We start from the raw sequence: 16,034 nt of genomic DNA on the forward strand, positions 1-16,034 counted from the left end.
TTGCTTACTGCTATGGAAACAGTGGAAGTACACGTGATCACAAAGTTAAGCAGCACCGTCAGTATGCAGCTGATATGGAGGAGCAGAGCAGAGAAAAGTAGAATATCAAGGGAGCTAACGGAGGCAAAGAATCTGGCGAAAAGGCAGAAAGTCAATTGATGTGTCCGGCATTTTATCACCAGGTTATTAATGATGCAGCGTTCTCCGCAGTGGGGAGCTGTCAGACTTCTGGGCTGTCTGCTTTTTCAGCTTCATCAGCACTAGGACATGATATGTGGGACCCAGGATGGCTGAACAGCAGCATGTCTTGCCAACCTCTGAACCCACCCCACCCCCCCCCACCCCCCCGCCGCCGCCTTCTTCGTGCTTGCAGGCAGCAGTGTACTCGACGGAGATGTGTCGGTACACTACAGTATTTCCTCACTCTACAACCTGTCTTTTCCTGGAGAAGAAACATAATTGTTGACAGATTGTGAAGCATTATTGTGAAGCCAACTGGATCAGTGTGCCTCATTTCCTGATGGAGACTGGGACTGTACTGCCATGAACACACAGCAGTCTTAACAATACAGTCTAACAGGCATTAAAATGGAAATTGCATATACCACCAAGACACTGAAAATCCTTGACTGCATGCTTGCCAATCCAAAAGGGAATCGCAGCTATAATTTGTAAGTATAAAACATGAACAAAACAGCTTAATCAAGGCACAAGAATGTGATTCATTCACTGTAGCAAAAACTATTTTTAGCAATGAATGAAATCCTAATCCTTCACAATAGATGCCTATTGTCTGTGTCTGTTTAATCTGCATTTAGTGAATACAGCAATGTCTTCTAAAGACCCCAGAACACTTACCAATTATACCAGTTAATATTATTAATACTTAAAATAATTACTATTAATAACAATAGTCAATAAATATGATTAATAATAGGATTTGAGGCATATTTTCAAATTCTGTCTAGATCCATGCTAACAGTGCATTGAGCTAAATTATGGCGACACGCTGACATTCTCACCATGGATTAACTGTGCACTGCATACTGGCCTCAAACATGGCATGACATGTTTTGACCTGATGGCAGCTGACAAAGGATGATTATGAAACATTGTCTGTGAACCGTGATCGGTAATTTATATGGGAGATCATTTTAGTACGACTTCTTGGTTCAATGACACGAAGTGGGCTGGTGCAACACAAACACAAAACATGTGGCAGCTATTTTAGTTTGTTTTTATTGTAAATAAAACCTAGCTCTCCTGATCTCTGTCACTAGTCACTAAAATACTACAATTACTATATAGATCCAGCATAATGCACTTATTTGAACTGATTGAAGTGTACGTTGAAATGTTTGAATGTATTTTTAATGTACTTTTAATTACACATTTTTAAAAACGCCATTAAATAAGCTGATTAAATCAAAGCTGTATGCTCTTAAAACAAGTACACTAAACAAAAACAGTCACTGGAAGGAGATCAGGCTCCAAGCTGTCCTTCCTGGGTTTAAGCACAGTCTTACCAGATGTTTCCCACAATGCTTTTTAGCATCAATTAACAGATTTCCCAAGTCAAAGTTAGTTTTTTATGAACATGAGGTGCACCAAACTGGGAACTCCACATCAAGCACTCTGTAGATAAAAATGTCAAGTACAACGAATTCCACTGGTGCATGAATAAGGACTGACGCACATGATGACACTTTCTATTATTGCCGTGGGAATACAATGGCATTGTATGATGAAGCTCCTACAAAGGCACCGTGTGTCATCAGTCCCCGATGTTTATATGATGCCATCACGGTGGCAGTCTGTGGAGAGGAACTGATTATAATCCAAACTGAGACAAAAACAAGCTGCTGCCACGAAGGCTCTGACCAACATAATGTACATCTTTAAAGAGTATTTCTTATTAGAGGTTATCACAAGAAGGAGCTCCAATCTGCTCCCCGATCAGACTAGTCTGCATGCTTGCCGTCCTGGAGGTCAGGGCCTAGGGCTCCTGATGGACTGTTATTGATTGGGGGGGGGGGGCGGCGATACAGTTGCAGTCGCTCAGCATTGATTTTCTGCAAGAGTAGTAGTGGAGAGCAGACACAATGAGAGAGCTGGACCAACGGGAGCTGCCAGGTTATCTTCTCAAATTTCCGGAAGCTGTTTTTTCTTTTCTTTCTTTCTTCATAGCGCTGACCTTTCCTGAGTCAAAGAGGTATATCTATTTAGACATTAGCTAAGCAGATCTGCAGCCCCAGCAGTGTTTTCCTGTGCTTATCCCACAGTAAATTAAACCAGTAAAGAGATCAAATTAAGCACTGTTAATAACTAACACAGTCAAAACTCATCCAAGTAGCATCTTCATTTTGAGGATAGTCGTGTAGAGACCACAGATATATCCTCAAGGTTAGTTCCTCTTCACACATTGCCTGACAGCATGATAAATAGAAGACAGGTTGAATTAAGTGCCTCACCCCTCTCTCAAACCACTTGTCTTCTCTGTCCAATATGTGAACCTCATTGTCCTCCAAGAAGTGTCCTTTGTCCCTAAGATGAAGGTACACAGTTGATTCTCTGAGCGTGTTAGTGGGTTTGAAGTGGACTGGCATGCAGTGGTATCCAAAAAGTATTTTCAGCTTCTCAGACACCCTACCCATGTAAGGAGGTGGGAAACCAACCTGCAGGATGTATTTGTGTCTAACAGAAGAAGCTACTTGGATGAGAAACGTTTCAACGTAAGGAGGAGGAAGTCCAGCTGCCACGACTGAGAATCGTTGAAACGGTTTTCCATGGCGTCAAAGCAGCCTTTGTTTCCCATCACTTCACTGTAGGGTGATGATTAACTTGCACAGACTTGAAGCTTGCTAGAGATGACTGTAACTGCCAAAGTTGTAGAATGGGCTGCAAAACAGAATTGTTTTTTTTTTTTCCAGAGCAGAACAAAACATCTAGCATTTAAACGTTTTGAAATCAAAGCAGAGAAAGTAATGCAGCTACCAGATAACACCTTTTGAAACTCCTTATGTTTACTGCCCATGACTGTGAAAGTGGTTCAGAAAAAAACACTTTCTCTGCTAATTGATATTCAAACAAAACAGAACAGAATAGATAAATAGTGTCCTGCAGGGCATGAACAATGAATTCATAAATCTAAAAAATTCAGCATGCTTCAGGAAGTGGTCCGCTACAAAAGACACATATACCAGTAATTTGTAAAATAAAATACTGCCAAGACATGCATAAACTCCAACTCCTCTTAGCATAATTAGAACGCAGGGACTTCTGTGGGCTTATTCTATTTATTGTACATTTACTCAAAGGGTTTTATATATTTATTTAATTTGGTATGAATTTTAATTAGAACTTCAAACACTTGAGCTCCACTTGGCCAAAGCAGGGATTCCCTTTGATCAGGCATCACTCTCCCATATTTTTTTCTTCTCTGTTTCTTCCCTTTGGGCATCTTCCTTCTAATTGGCTCAGCGTCACCCGCCTTGTCTGTCATCAGTAGGTCTGTCTCTCTGTCTGTCAGTGCAGATGAAAGGGTGAGAGCATACATAGGCTCCAGAGTGTGGGATGCCTTTTCTGAGGAGTCTCAGGGTTAGACGGTAAATATTATTCCATGTTCTCGACCATGAGTGTTAACTGTCAAATAATGCGCCAAGAATCCCACATCTTGAGCTACTGGGTCTGCGTGAGTGTGCACGACTGTGGTAAACAACTCATTTCTGCACCAGAGATGACTCAGACTTCTGAGTGAAAGAAGCACACTAGTGCACTTTCTCATGATCCTGAAGGGTTCAGTGCTGTCCTGTTTTCTGATGTTTGTGCTGTTCATCAAGATTTCTTTCCTTCTTACTTTAACCCCTTCCCCCTTTATTCCTCCCAGAGCTCTCTCTCTCTCTCTCTGTGTTCTGTGTGTTAATGTAGTGAAGTGGCGAATTGGTCAATAAGCTTGTATTAACACCTGACTCCACGGCCTAGCTGCTGTTTGTTCCTCTCTGTGGTGTCCCCTGGGCCCTCCCCTTAGGCAGAGGCAACATATCCCATGATCAATAACAACATCCTAGAAGGCAGCTAGAGGAGAGAGAGAGAGAGAGAGAGAGAGAGAGAGAGAGAGCAATCGTTTAAATACTCTTTGTATATTTTTGTTATACACTTTCCTCTTCATCTTTTCCGAGTTGTCAGTGCTGTCAGCAAACCGGGAGCGTAGGCCACCAGTCAATAAGCTGAGCTTTTTAATGGCTCTTCGTGTCATTCACTTCAGGGTTATTTCAACAGGGAGTCTTCTAGGGATCCCTCCTGATTTTTAGATTTGCCGATACTCTCTCAAAGCTGCAGCGTGATCTCAGTCCTCTTGTGCATTAGCTTCTCCTTCCCTCTTCTACATTCTCGCTTCTCTGTTTCGATTTTTCACTTACTCTCTGTCTTGCACCATGGCCTACACTTTTGGTCTGATGTTGGATAGTGTCAGAGTGCATTTAGAATCTGTGGTCTAGCCGCTCTGGATCAGCTTCAAACTCAATATTACCTGTCACCGTGTTTGTATCGACTCATCTTCACCTCCCTTCTTTCTCCCCCTCCCCATCTCTTGCTCTGCTCTCTAGGCTCTGGCCATGGCCGAGGTGAACGGGCCAAGCTCCCAGGTGGCTGAACCGCAGATTGCCATGTTCTGTGGCCGTCAGCTCCTACACATGAATGTACAGACTGGCCAGTGGGAGCCGGATCCTCAGGGCCGCCAAGGCTGCTTCAAAGAGCCCAGCGAAATCCTGTCCTACTGTCAGGAGGTATGGTCCTGAGCCATGCAAGGGAAATAAAATAACCCTGAACAGCTGCAGTGAACACACATAAAGTAGTCTGCAGCTGGTTTTGAAACAATATAGTATCAATCAAAAAGCCGCTGTCTGAGACATTTGATATATCTTTTCTCTAATTTGGTTTTGTCTAACACCTATCCCATCAAATCTATATATTTCACTATATATAGTGGAGAGATGGTGGCCTGTTGGAATATTATGATATTTCAATTGTGCTACCATCCAGAAATCCTCCTGTTGTTATTTGATATGTGTGCTTTTAATATGTACTTGGAGGGAGTCAGTGATACATACACCCTCCACCCCCTCCTCCTACAGACAAAAGTATTTGAAGTGGAAAAATAAAGCATACCAAGCGCCACCTGGAGGCCAAAAGCAGACATAGCTTTCTACATGGGGCGGCACGCACAAGCCTGAATGGACTGTAATGCGATTAGCTGGCACATTATGCCTCTGTGATGGCCTTTACACGAAAGCTTTTCCTTTTTCTCTTGATATTTTGGAAGAAAACATTATAGCGTGCATTCAGACTCTGTACCAGCTACATTTCTCCTGCTATTAGGCCTCACTATGGGCTTGTGATTTCAAATATTGCCATAGGAATAAACAAAGAAAGTGAATTTAAAAATATAGTGAAAAACAAGACTGTTTATTGAAGTGCCATATCTAGTGTCTAGTGGATTAGGCAAAGGCTGTTGCATGACTTTTCCCCTTTTTTGCCTTCTCCCCACTCACCATGCTCTCCCTCCTCTTTTTCCCCTCGACTCTCCCAACCAATCCCTGAACCTGTTCTCTAACCACTTCTCCCCTATCCACTGCTCCTCTCGTACGCCATCCCTCTGTTCTGTCCACGCATCTGTTTATGTGTGCCTGCGGTCTTCTGCATGTACCTGTGCCATCCAGATGTACCCAGCGCTTCCAATCTCTCATATAGAGGAGTCAAAAAGACCTGTCACCATCCCTGCCTGGTGTAAGAAAGGTTGGGGCCACTGCCAGACACACCCCTTCATAGTCCTGCCCTACCGCTGTCTAGGTAAGAACAACACACCACACAACAATTTACAGGTTTAGGTTTCCTGTGCAGTAGATTTCTACTAGTTAACAGTTACACATCTTATTAAATAGTTAAAAGCATTTGGATCATATACCAAGTTACTGCTTTGAGGATATTAGAATTGAGTAATAGAAAACAACATTTTAAGCACACTTAAGTATCAATTCAATGTAATTCAGTTTTGTTTTTATATAGAGCCAACATCACAACAGATATCATCTTAAGACACTGAACATAATAAGGAGTACTCATAAAACCATGAAGCAAACCCAGCAAATCTCCCTCGATCAAGCACTAGGTGTCAGTAGCAACGAAAAACTCCCTTGAATGGAAGTATTCTCCAACCACAAGTTCAGTGTGGTGATCAATCTTCTTATCTAATGATCAGCATTTCAGATAAGCCTATTTTTCAACATGTCAAACTGTTCCTTTAATGGATTATTGCAGTGCCAGACTTGCCTTTGCATCTCTACTGCTGTCACAGCTTGTGGATGTACAGTGTACTGCAAACTTATCACCACTAGGGGGCTGAAAGGCTAACGACAGATGAATAAGTGAATGAATGAGCAATGAGAGTGAGTCAGAGCACTGTAGAACTGGCTCGAGCTCATTTGAATTCTCCTGTAAGGCCTATTTTATTGGTGCACAATGTATAATATAGCAGCAATAATACTGGTGTATGAACAGCTTTTAAACAAATAAAGACAACCTGTTCTTAATTCCTCTACTTTTCCGCTTTAGTTTATTGAAAAAAAACTAAGCAGACAAAAATCTGCATGTATGATTTGTGGAGCTGTTTGTGTGATTGTATTAAATGTTTTATATTTGTGTTATATTTAAAGCACATTTTCACTTTATGACGAGCACTAAGCTCACATTAAATTAGTTGACCTTCCACCGAATTACCATTTCTTGCTCTTGCTCTCTTTCTGCAGAGGGCGAGTATGTGAGCGAGGCCCTGCTGGTACCCGACCGATGCCGCTTCCTCCACCACGAGCAGATGGATGCCTGTGAGAGTCACAGATACTGGCACAACATTGCTAAGGAGGTGAGAATGCCATGAAGGGGCAGTTGTTCAATGTTGGTGTACGGCCATTTGAATAAAGAAAAATAGGGTATTTGACTTTCCACTGGTGCTTTTTCCATGTACACAGCAAACTTTCCAGTTCAGATTTAAAGCCTCTTGTGCAGTATAGCCTCACAGTAATAGCAGTCTAGACTAGACAAGTCTGCACAGGGCTGTGTTGTATAGTTCATCATACTTTGTCGGTACGCCTACCTGTTTCTTATAGAGCAGGAAAGGTGGCAGGAAACTCTCTTTTGGTGTGTGTTTTCTATGCAACATGTAACTTACAAATATTCATTCAAACTACTTCCTAGTGTGTTTTAAATGTTATGGATCTGATTGATTGTCTGCCTCTCAGGAATGTACTGCAGACAATCTGGAGCTCCACAGCTACGGGATGCTGTTGCCATGTGGAGAACATTTCCGGGGAGTCGAGTATGTGTGCTGCCCAGGCCGAGGGAGTACCAGTGATAAAGGAGAGACAGAGGAGAGAGATATCCCTGTTGGTACTCAAACATTCACATCCCAGAGCAGTGCAAAACTGAATTCTGTGTAAGACGCTACTCCTTTCAGCTACAATAATACAGATGTTCGAGGTTGTGTTTTGGAAGTCACTGAATTAATGAATGTCCCTATTATTTCTTTTCAGCACTAAACTAACAGCCCCTACCCCAAGCCCCTCTCCTGTAACAGATGTGGATGAGGCCGATATGGAAGAGGAGGATGATAAAGTGGTGGAAGAAGAGGAGGAGGAAGAAGAGGAGGAGGAAGTTGATGAGGAGGAAGCAGAAGAAGATGAAGAAGAGGCTATAGCTGTAAAAGATCCAGAGGAGTATGACTACCCTATTGACTCAGGTCCCTACCAGACATCAGACTATCTGGATTCTTTCTACTATGACAAAAACCAGAAGCCAACCACCTCAGCACCACTGATGAAGGGGGACAGCTGTAAGTTCTAATTTTAAGCTCCATTTCCCTCATTCATTCAGTGGGTAGACTATCGTGCTCATGGCACATCTCCTGCACTCTGTTTGACCTTATTAGCTTGCAATAGGGAAACAATGTTAAAAATAGCAAATAGTGTTTTTTATTTTCCAACGTACGTGCCCACACTCAAGCGTACACATCATGTATGATAGAGACTTGTACACAAGTGTCATAAATGTGGGGGCTGTATTCGGCGCTTAATTCACTTCCAGCCTTCCACTCCCATCATCAACTTGTGTGCATGTCAAGTCAGTGTGGCGCACATCCACCCCCACAGCAGGTCTCAGCACGGTTTGTGCTTGTTTGAGCAGTAAATGGAGCAGCTGACCACTTTACACATGAACTTGACCAGACTGATACTTTGAGTGGTTATGAGTTGGGTTTATTATGAGGTTTACTAAAAGTATTATTAAACCATTGTGCTACTTTCTGTTTTGTTTTGTTTTTTCATCATAATTTTCTTTTTTTTTTTTGCATTATTGTTTCATTTCACATAAAGAAAATTGTAAATCCCAAATATATAGAACTTGATTTCTCCAGTTGTAGTGTTTAATTGATCAATGGCCATCATGCCACTGTTTGACCGGGGCTGTACTTGTCATTACAGGATAACTACTTTCTGGCTCTCATCCTCTGTTTTGCGTTTATTTCCATTTAGTGACTACGTCTCGGCCCACAGATGGAGTGGATGTGTACTTTGAGAAGCCAGTGGATGACACTGAGCATGCAAACTTCCTGCGTGCCAAAACAGACCTGGAGGAGCGAAGAATGAAGCGCATCAATGAGGTGAATTTCACAGGGCTAAAAACCGGCTAATAGTTTTGTTGGCTGCCACGTCAGACTTTTTTTCAGGTGATTAATTAGTCTGGGACTCACTGAGACTCACTGATCCATTACTCTCAACACCTAACTGGATTATAAAAATGATAGAGGCACTGGTATGTACGTGTTTTACCTGCATTAAGGCAAATTAAAGGAAAAATGTTTTAGTAGGATTCCACAAATGCCACTAATAGAATGAAGTTGGGTCTGGTGGCTGACGATATATATTCTCATATATATTAAATCCCCTTATAATTTGATAAGACAAAGATTTAAATGCAACATAAAACAGTCAATTCATACGCTATGAATGGAAAGACTGAGTTTCATATATGATGAAAATTTATCAGACTACACATCTGGCTATGTTTGCATGTATGTGGGCGTATATTTTGGCTCACTATCTCAAGACAGCTGGTACAACTTCAAGATTTTTCAACTTGATTTGGGTTTTGTCTGTGGTATCGCCCACCACCAATATGCTGTTTTCATCATTGCCATCAAAAGGAGCAGAAGAGAAACGGTTTCAGTGCATCTTTAAAAGTGCATTCTTCAGTACATGTTTAATGTGCCTCACAATTAATTTTTAAATGATTAAACATTGAACAATACACAGATGTCTGCACTCCTTTTTAAAAAATGTTTCAACAAAATATGTCTTGTAGCTGTTTTCCTTCATTATGGCTTTTTGTAATTTTTAGCAAACATTTACTTATTTGTTTGGTTTTTTTTGCCAAGAGTTTGATGATAATACCACGCAATGAGTTCATTAAGAAATAAGAACCTACCATGAGGCACTGCTTACCTTAGCTTAGTACAAAGACATGAAACCACAACTCGAGTTGTTACACTTTGATTTTTCTGTGGATTAAATAAACAAGCTTTACGCTTTAGAGGTGCTGGTACATTTTGTTACCTTTAGACATAGTCATGCCACCTGTTTCTGAGCTATATGCCAAGATAAGCTGCCTGTAGTTTAACCACTTGATATATTGTGATACTGATCTTCTTATCTACATGTATGTCAGGAACCAAGCAAGACTCAATAGCAAGACAAGCATGCAGTTCAAAGCAAGGTGATTGTACAAATGAAGAGCAGGCAAAAAATAGGTCCAGTAGTGGGTGGAGGATGGTTACTTGGTGGCTCTGGTGGGAAAGCAGGGCAGGCAAGACAGGAGTAGTAGATGATGAGCAGCTGGCTTAAAAAATGCAATCATTTCCCCAAATTAAAACTTTAGCCAAATGTTTTTAAAACCTACCCACATGCAAAACTGTGGATTAGCGACAGTGACGTTGTCTGTGTTAACATCGGCAATCATTAACAGGTAGCAGGTTCTAGACTACTGATCCTCTGCACTTTATTCTATAGCTGCGCAAGTGTAAAGCCAAGGATACTGCATATGCAGAGCTGTCAGTGTCAGCTTTATGCAGGTTGTTCTACCTTCCAGTGTATGTAATAGTTTTCCACTAAGGTGAATAAATATGTTGTATCTTTCCATTCCTCAGATCATGAAGGAATGGGCAGAGGCAGACAACCAGTCAAAGAATTTGCCAAAGACAGAACGACAGGCCCTGAATGAGGTAAGTGGACGTTCAACAACCTGCTTAATCAACTTTATTCAGTTGTTGAATATTTCCTCGAAAATATGAAATTATAAGGGACTGCGTTCACAGTTGCTTAACTCGTCCTCTTTTCTCCACCAGCACTTCCAGTCTGTGCTGCAGACGTTGGAGGAGCAAGTCGCTGGAGAGAGGCAGAGGCTGGTGGAGACTCATCTTGTCAGAGTCGAGGCCATTCTTAACAACAACCGCCGCCTGGCCCTGGAGAACTACCTGACTGCCATACAATCTGAGCCCCCCCATGTAAGTCTCTCATGTAGTGCTTATACCTAAGTACATTATTTCTTTGTCACAGTCATTTCCTGACTTTATCCTCTGTTTAACTTTGGCCTCCAGCCAGATCGCGTGCTGCAGGCTCTGAAACGTTACATGGCTGCAGAGCAGAAGGACCGCAGACATACGCTCAGGCATTACCAGCATATTGTGGCTGTTGACCCCCAAAAGGCTGAGCAGATGAAATTCCAGGTGTGTGTCTGAGAGTGTGTGAGGTATTTGCTTCGAATATGTTTTTCTCAAACACCTGTGCTTTTGTGATGCAGCCTCCCTTTTGCTGACCATTTCACAGTCAGAATGTTGTTTGCTGCAGATATAATACAAATATTGAACTCAACAGAGGTGAAGTGTTTTGGATTTTTTTTTTGTACATACAACTTAAGCTCAATGCTAACCTTTGCTTTAAAAGCAGTCAAAGACATGACTCCTTCATTTATTCTTTTGGATTTAGTGTTTCTCTTTTCACAGCTAAGAGCAGTTCAATGCTCAAAACACACCTTTCCTTAGTTTAAACGCCTAAGCAGAGTGGATTCTTTTTATTTTGCAGGTGTACACACATCTCCATGTGATTGAGGAGAGGATGAACCAGAGTCTTGCACTGCTGTACAAGGATCCTATCTTGGCTGAGGAGTTGCACAGTGATATCCGTAAGCAAACCTACAGTTGCCCATCATTTTAAATCCTTTCAGATGATGAGTGAGGATGAGCATCGATGAGTTAAGTCTTTAATCTTTGTCTAACACCTTTAGAGGAGCTGGTCAAGGCAGAACGAGGAGACATCAGTGAGCTCATGACCACCTCTTTCTCTGAGACACACACTACTGAGGAGCTCCTGCCAGCTGAGAGTGAGGAGGAGAAGGATGATGAAGAGGAAGAGGAGAGAGCTTTCCAGAATAGGCCTTATCCACCCCGCATTGGTAGACATCCACACACTGTTCATATGAAAACCCACATCATTAAGTCTTTGTTAGTTGTGTTAGTGCCGTGTAAAAAGATTAGATACTTCTCACAGGCTTCGCTGGTTAATGACATTTTTTTCCCCTTTTGCCTCAATAGAACCACAGTCCAATAAGAAAGGTGAGCTAATATTCAGTATCATTACTCTCAACAATGTTTTGTATTTCCTACTTTCACTCACTTTAATATGTTATTTCCTTTTTGTCTGCAGATGATGGATATGATTACACCACATCTGAGAGAGGTCCTACTTATGAGGTAAGATGAGCTTTTTGGCCGATCCCATTGGTGATGTTTCAAATAGATCCTCAGTTCAGACAACATTATGCTGAGATGCAGAAGGTTGTGCTCGTGCTGTGCGCTTTCTTTTTACACTTTCCGTGTTTGAATAATCCCCTTTATTCCCACACACACTCTGTCCTCTTAGATCAACACCACTGTGGACCTCAAGCAGGTCGTCAACAAGCCTGTTGTTGAGATTCTGAGAGACGAACTGGTAAGGGCTGAGGATAAGCATGGTAATGCTCTTGAGACTTAAAATGTGTGTGTCTGCTTTGAAGAAATTTCCACTGCCTAATGTCTCAACACTGGTTTCTTCCATAGCAACCTGACGCCTTGGAAACATTTAACCGTGGCGCCATGGTGGGACTGTTGGTGGTGGCAGTGGCGATCGCCATGGTGATGATAATTAGCCTGCTGCTGGTGCGCAGGAAGCCATATGGCACTATCAGTCATGGCATCGTAGAGGTACGACTCCAGACAGGCCTGTGGTAGAAGTTTAGCAAAATAAGAAACTGTGTGTACACACTTTTCGACAACAGTAAGAATTTCAGTAGCAGAGGTTCTTCAGATTAACTTCATACCTGCAGTGGCTTTCATTTATTTTACAATTCACTGTAGAGCTACAGGGATTAATGTATTGTTGCAGTCTGCATTGCTGTGCTACAGTAGTACAACTGAAACATAACAAAAGTAACTGCAGCAAAGTAAATGTATGTCAAGCGGTTTTTCAACTGTGAAATATGGTAGATATGGAAACCAGAGGCTACTTGAGAGAGATAGTCATCAGTCTAAAGACTTCTGCTTTGCTTTATTGTGCACAGTTAACATACAAGTTACAACCAGCAAACCAAGTTTAGACTAGCTCGGCATAAAGACTGGAGACTGTAGGACACTGCTCTTGACTTTTTTAGGACACAGTGAGGGTACTGTGACCAGAGAGTCAGTTCATTGTGAGACACTTGCTCGTGGAATTGCCAGAGCGTAATAACTCAAGCTCTTGTGTGTCTCGCAGCAGGTCGACCCCATGCTGACACCAGAAGAACGACAGCTCAACAAAATGCAAAACCACGGCTATGAAAACCCCACCTACAAATTCTTTGAACAGATGAACTGAGGTACCGGGGCTGCGAACAAGTCATGCCCGACCACTTCTTTTGTCCTCCCACTCTTCATAACAGTGGTCTCCCAGCTACTCTACCTTTGATGGATTTCTGATGTGTTGCAAATATAAAGTAAATGATTAAGTTCGGGGATGTCCCAAACCCACTGTAAATGACCAACAGCAAATCATCATTACTGGAATGTGAATGATGAGACATGATACATACTCACATCACCTATTGTAATCTAATACACTTATGGGTTAGAGTCTGAGGATCGTTCTTTCATTAGCAGTGCCACAGCATTTCATCATCTTGAAAACATCCACCTGATAGACAGGAAGACCATCCCAGTGGCATGACTTGACCCATTGCTCCTCTCTAGAAACTGAAGTCGAACGGTGCATAATGCTTTATAGTATATTTTTTTTCTCTGTAGATTTAAGTAGTGGTTTTGTTCAAATAGTACCACACTTGGGTATAATGTATCTGTGTAGATGAGTGTGAGTGACAGCCTAAATAAGTGATGGTGTAATTCTCAATTAAAAAACCCACTCAGTGATAAAAGGGCAACTACTAAGCAAATTGTCAAACTATTCTTACCTCCATGACCTACTGTAACATTGGATACTATCTCTAATAATAAGACACGTGAACATTAGGTGAGGATGTCGAAGTGTGAGGGTTTTAGCTGTGTGTGAGATGTTTAGGCTTTAATTTAACGGAGGCCAAAAGACCACACTAGTCGATACAGATCTGTGTGCTTGTGGTACAAAGGACATGTTTTTGACTTCTGATGATCTGACCTCCACATTATTATTAATTATTTGGCAAAATATACCAAATATTCCATTTAGATGACTTAGTGAATGAGTTTATTTTGTTTGTACTGCTCCCTATAGCACTGTAAAACCGAATAATCAGAAGTCCGTTGTTTTAATGAAAGCATGACAACTTGGTGTATGATGCTGCTGTATTTATTTGTGTTGTTCCTGTCATTGCTTTTGAAAAGTCTGAAATGTCCCACTTCAAAATGGACACTGTAAATACCGTAAGAAAAACATACTGCTAGATGTAGACATTTCTATGATTAATTTTCATTGATGTAATGGAATAATACATAAAATAGTACATTGTGCTATACATGGCTGATTGAAAACGGACTGTTGTAAAAACCAGCACAAGACAACGACACAGTAACTTCTTTCTGAATGTATTTAAGGTAGACGTTGAGACTCCATCTTCTTTTCAGTAACTCATCATCCCCCAAGTAGACGTCAATAGGAGTAGTGAAGTTCAGCACATGCAACAGACAGACTACATACATGACGCCCTTCTTATCACTTCCTGTAGCAGCCTATTCATTTTTATGAGAACAGATGAAATTTGGAGCTTGAGGCATAATAAACTGCACCGAACAACAGTGTGTAAAGAGGTCACCGCTATAGTAATGTGTATTGTCAGTGTGTGTAGTAAGTCCTAAAAACACACCACACTCAGGCATGATAGTAGTGAAGCATACTGTATGTCTTGAAGTCTGACAGTATGACATCTCTGGACTCAACACCACTGAATGTTAGTACTCTATAGATGCTACATTTAAGTTACTGTCTTCACAAATAGCTTTTCACTAAATGACTCATTGTAGTTTGTCATATTTATGATCAACATAGTATCCTGTAAAGGTAAGTAAAAAGGGGATTTCCCTTTTTTCTGAATGATTATTAACTGCTTAGTGTGTCGGTTAGGTTGATTTTCTTTAGCCACTTAATTCGATCAGACCATCCTAGTTAAGAAAGGTCACGTTGTGGAATGTTTGGTTCATGCTTTGGTCTTTACCTATTTCCTGTAGTAGAGATAATCCACACCAAAATCAGTTTGTATTTTGTTTGTTTGTTACTTTTTGTTTGTTTAAGTTTGAATATCAGAGTTTTGGTTTAGCATTAATTTTGTCTTTCTTTTGTTAGGTGGGTTAATTGCAGGTTGCAGTTGCGTTCTGACAAATGAAGAGAAGGCAAAGATAGCCCCTTGTATAATTTGTACAGCTACGTTAGTGAATGAAAACGTTGTATGTTCACAGTTTTAAGTCAGTTGATCTTGTAATGATACTACTGAAACCATAGATGAGAATAAGCTTGCCTGTGTTTCCCAAACCACTGAAGGTTTCCTACCAGCATTTAGCAGACGTAGAATGGTGTATACTGTAGTTAACTCAGATCACATTTGTACGTACGTCCTCTGTCGAATACCAGACTTCTTGGTTGATCTGTCCCCTTACTTCCCAACAAAATATAAACGATGTTATTGAGATTTTAATTGCTGCATTATTGCCTTTTACTATGCTGTGTTTTGGATGTAATTCTGTATTTTTTATTTATATGTAATCAGTTGGATCAAGGGTCATGCTTATCACCTGTAATGCAATTTTAGAAGCTCGTACGAGAAGACATCGACAAGTTTATAACGTTTAGAAATGTGAAATGTAAAGAGACAAAGGGCCTAATTGGTGAGGAGTGGCATTAAGCACAAGTCACAAGTAGAACCAAATTATTTGTGTACAGGTTATTAAATGTTAGACACTGATTCTGTCTGTCCAATTTCAATTATAGTGCATTGATTCTAGGGCTGTTGATAGCATCATTGAGCAAGCTGTTCTTCATTTTCATTCAGAACGCTAACCAAAGACATGCTCTACAACCAAGCAGACAGATATTCTAATTTGGCAAAATGTTCTCTGTTGTATAACTGTATTTGCAAGCAGTCTGATAAATTAAAACTGGTCAAGCTAATTAATAGTGTAATAAAAATGAATGACCCATAATATACCGCGTCTGTGCTTTTTGAGGTCGTTTTTTTTTTTTTTTTTTCCATTCACAATTCTTTCTCCTCAAATTTACATGATTAGTAAACTTCCTTCATTCAGTGGTGAGAACATGAAGGAGATTCAAAGTTGACACTGTGGTGTAAAAGCCACAATGAAGAGGGGGAAACCTTCTGACTTACGTACACTGGAAAATGAGTTTTTTACTCTCCTGCATCTCCTCAGTTGACTTTCTTTG

General features: G+C 41.0%; 1 protein-coding gene across 2 annotated transcripts in view; it reads left to right on the top strand.

The window, feature by feature from the left end:
- The window catches only part of aplp1 (amyloid beta (A4) precursor-like protein 1), a 28,290-nt gene extending 12,500 nt beyond the window's left edge, over nt 1–15,790 (top strand). Inside the window, exons 2-17 of one of the 2 annotated variants that reach the window (XM_026371708.1) lie at nt 4,605–4,784; nt 5,718–5,847; nt 6,804–6,916; nt 7,293–7,486; nt 7,584–7,882; nt 8,580–8,707; nt 10,250–10,324; nt 10,448–10,606; nt 10,700–10,828; nt 11,184–11,283; nt 11,386–11,553; nt 11,693–11,713; nt 11,805–11,851; nt 12,021–12,089; nt 12,197–12,340; nt 12,888–15,790. In XM_026371708.1, coding sequence (XP_026227493.1) covers nt 4,605–4,784; nt 5,718–5,847; nt 6,804–6,916; nt 7,293–7,486; nt 7,584–7,882; nt 8,580–8,707; nt 10,250–10,324; nt 10,448–10,606; nt 10,700–10,828; nt 11,184–11,283; nt 11,386–11,553; nt 11,693–11,713; nt 11,805–11,851; nt 12,021–12,089; nt 12,197–12,340; nt 12,888–12,989 — 2,058 coding nt within the window. In that variant the 3' untranslated portion in view covers nt 12,990–15,790. The remainder of the gene's footprint in view (nt 1–4,604; nt 4,785–5,717; nt 5,848–6,803; nt 6,917–7,292; nt 7,487–7,583; nt 7,883–8,579; nt 8,708–10,249; nt 10,325–10,447; nt 10,607–10,699; nt 10,829–11,183; nt 11,284–11,385; nt 11,554–11,692; nt 11,714–11,804; nt 11,852–12,020; nt 12,090–12,196; nt 12,341–12,887) is intronic. The other variant, XM_026371709.1, reaches the window with a different exon arrangement.
- Nucleotides 15,791–16,034: the final 244 nt, after the last annotated feature.

This window comes from Anabas testudineus, chromosome 16 (genome assembly GCF_900324465.2).
Source record: "Anabas testudineus chromosome 16, fAnaTes1.2, whole genome shotgun sequence".
NCBI classification, from domain to species: domain Eukaryota; kingdom Metazoa; phylum Chordata; class Actinopteri; order Anabantiformes; family Anabantidae; genus Anabas; species Anabas testudineus.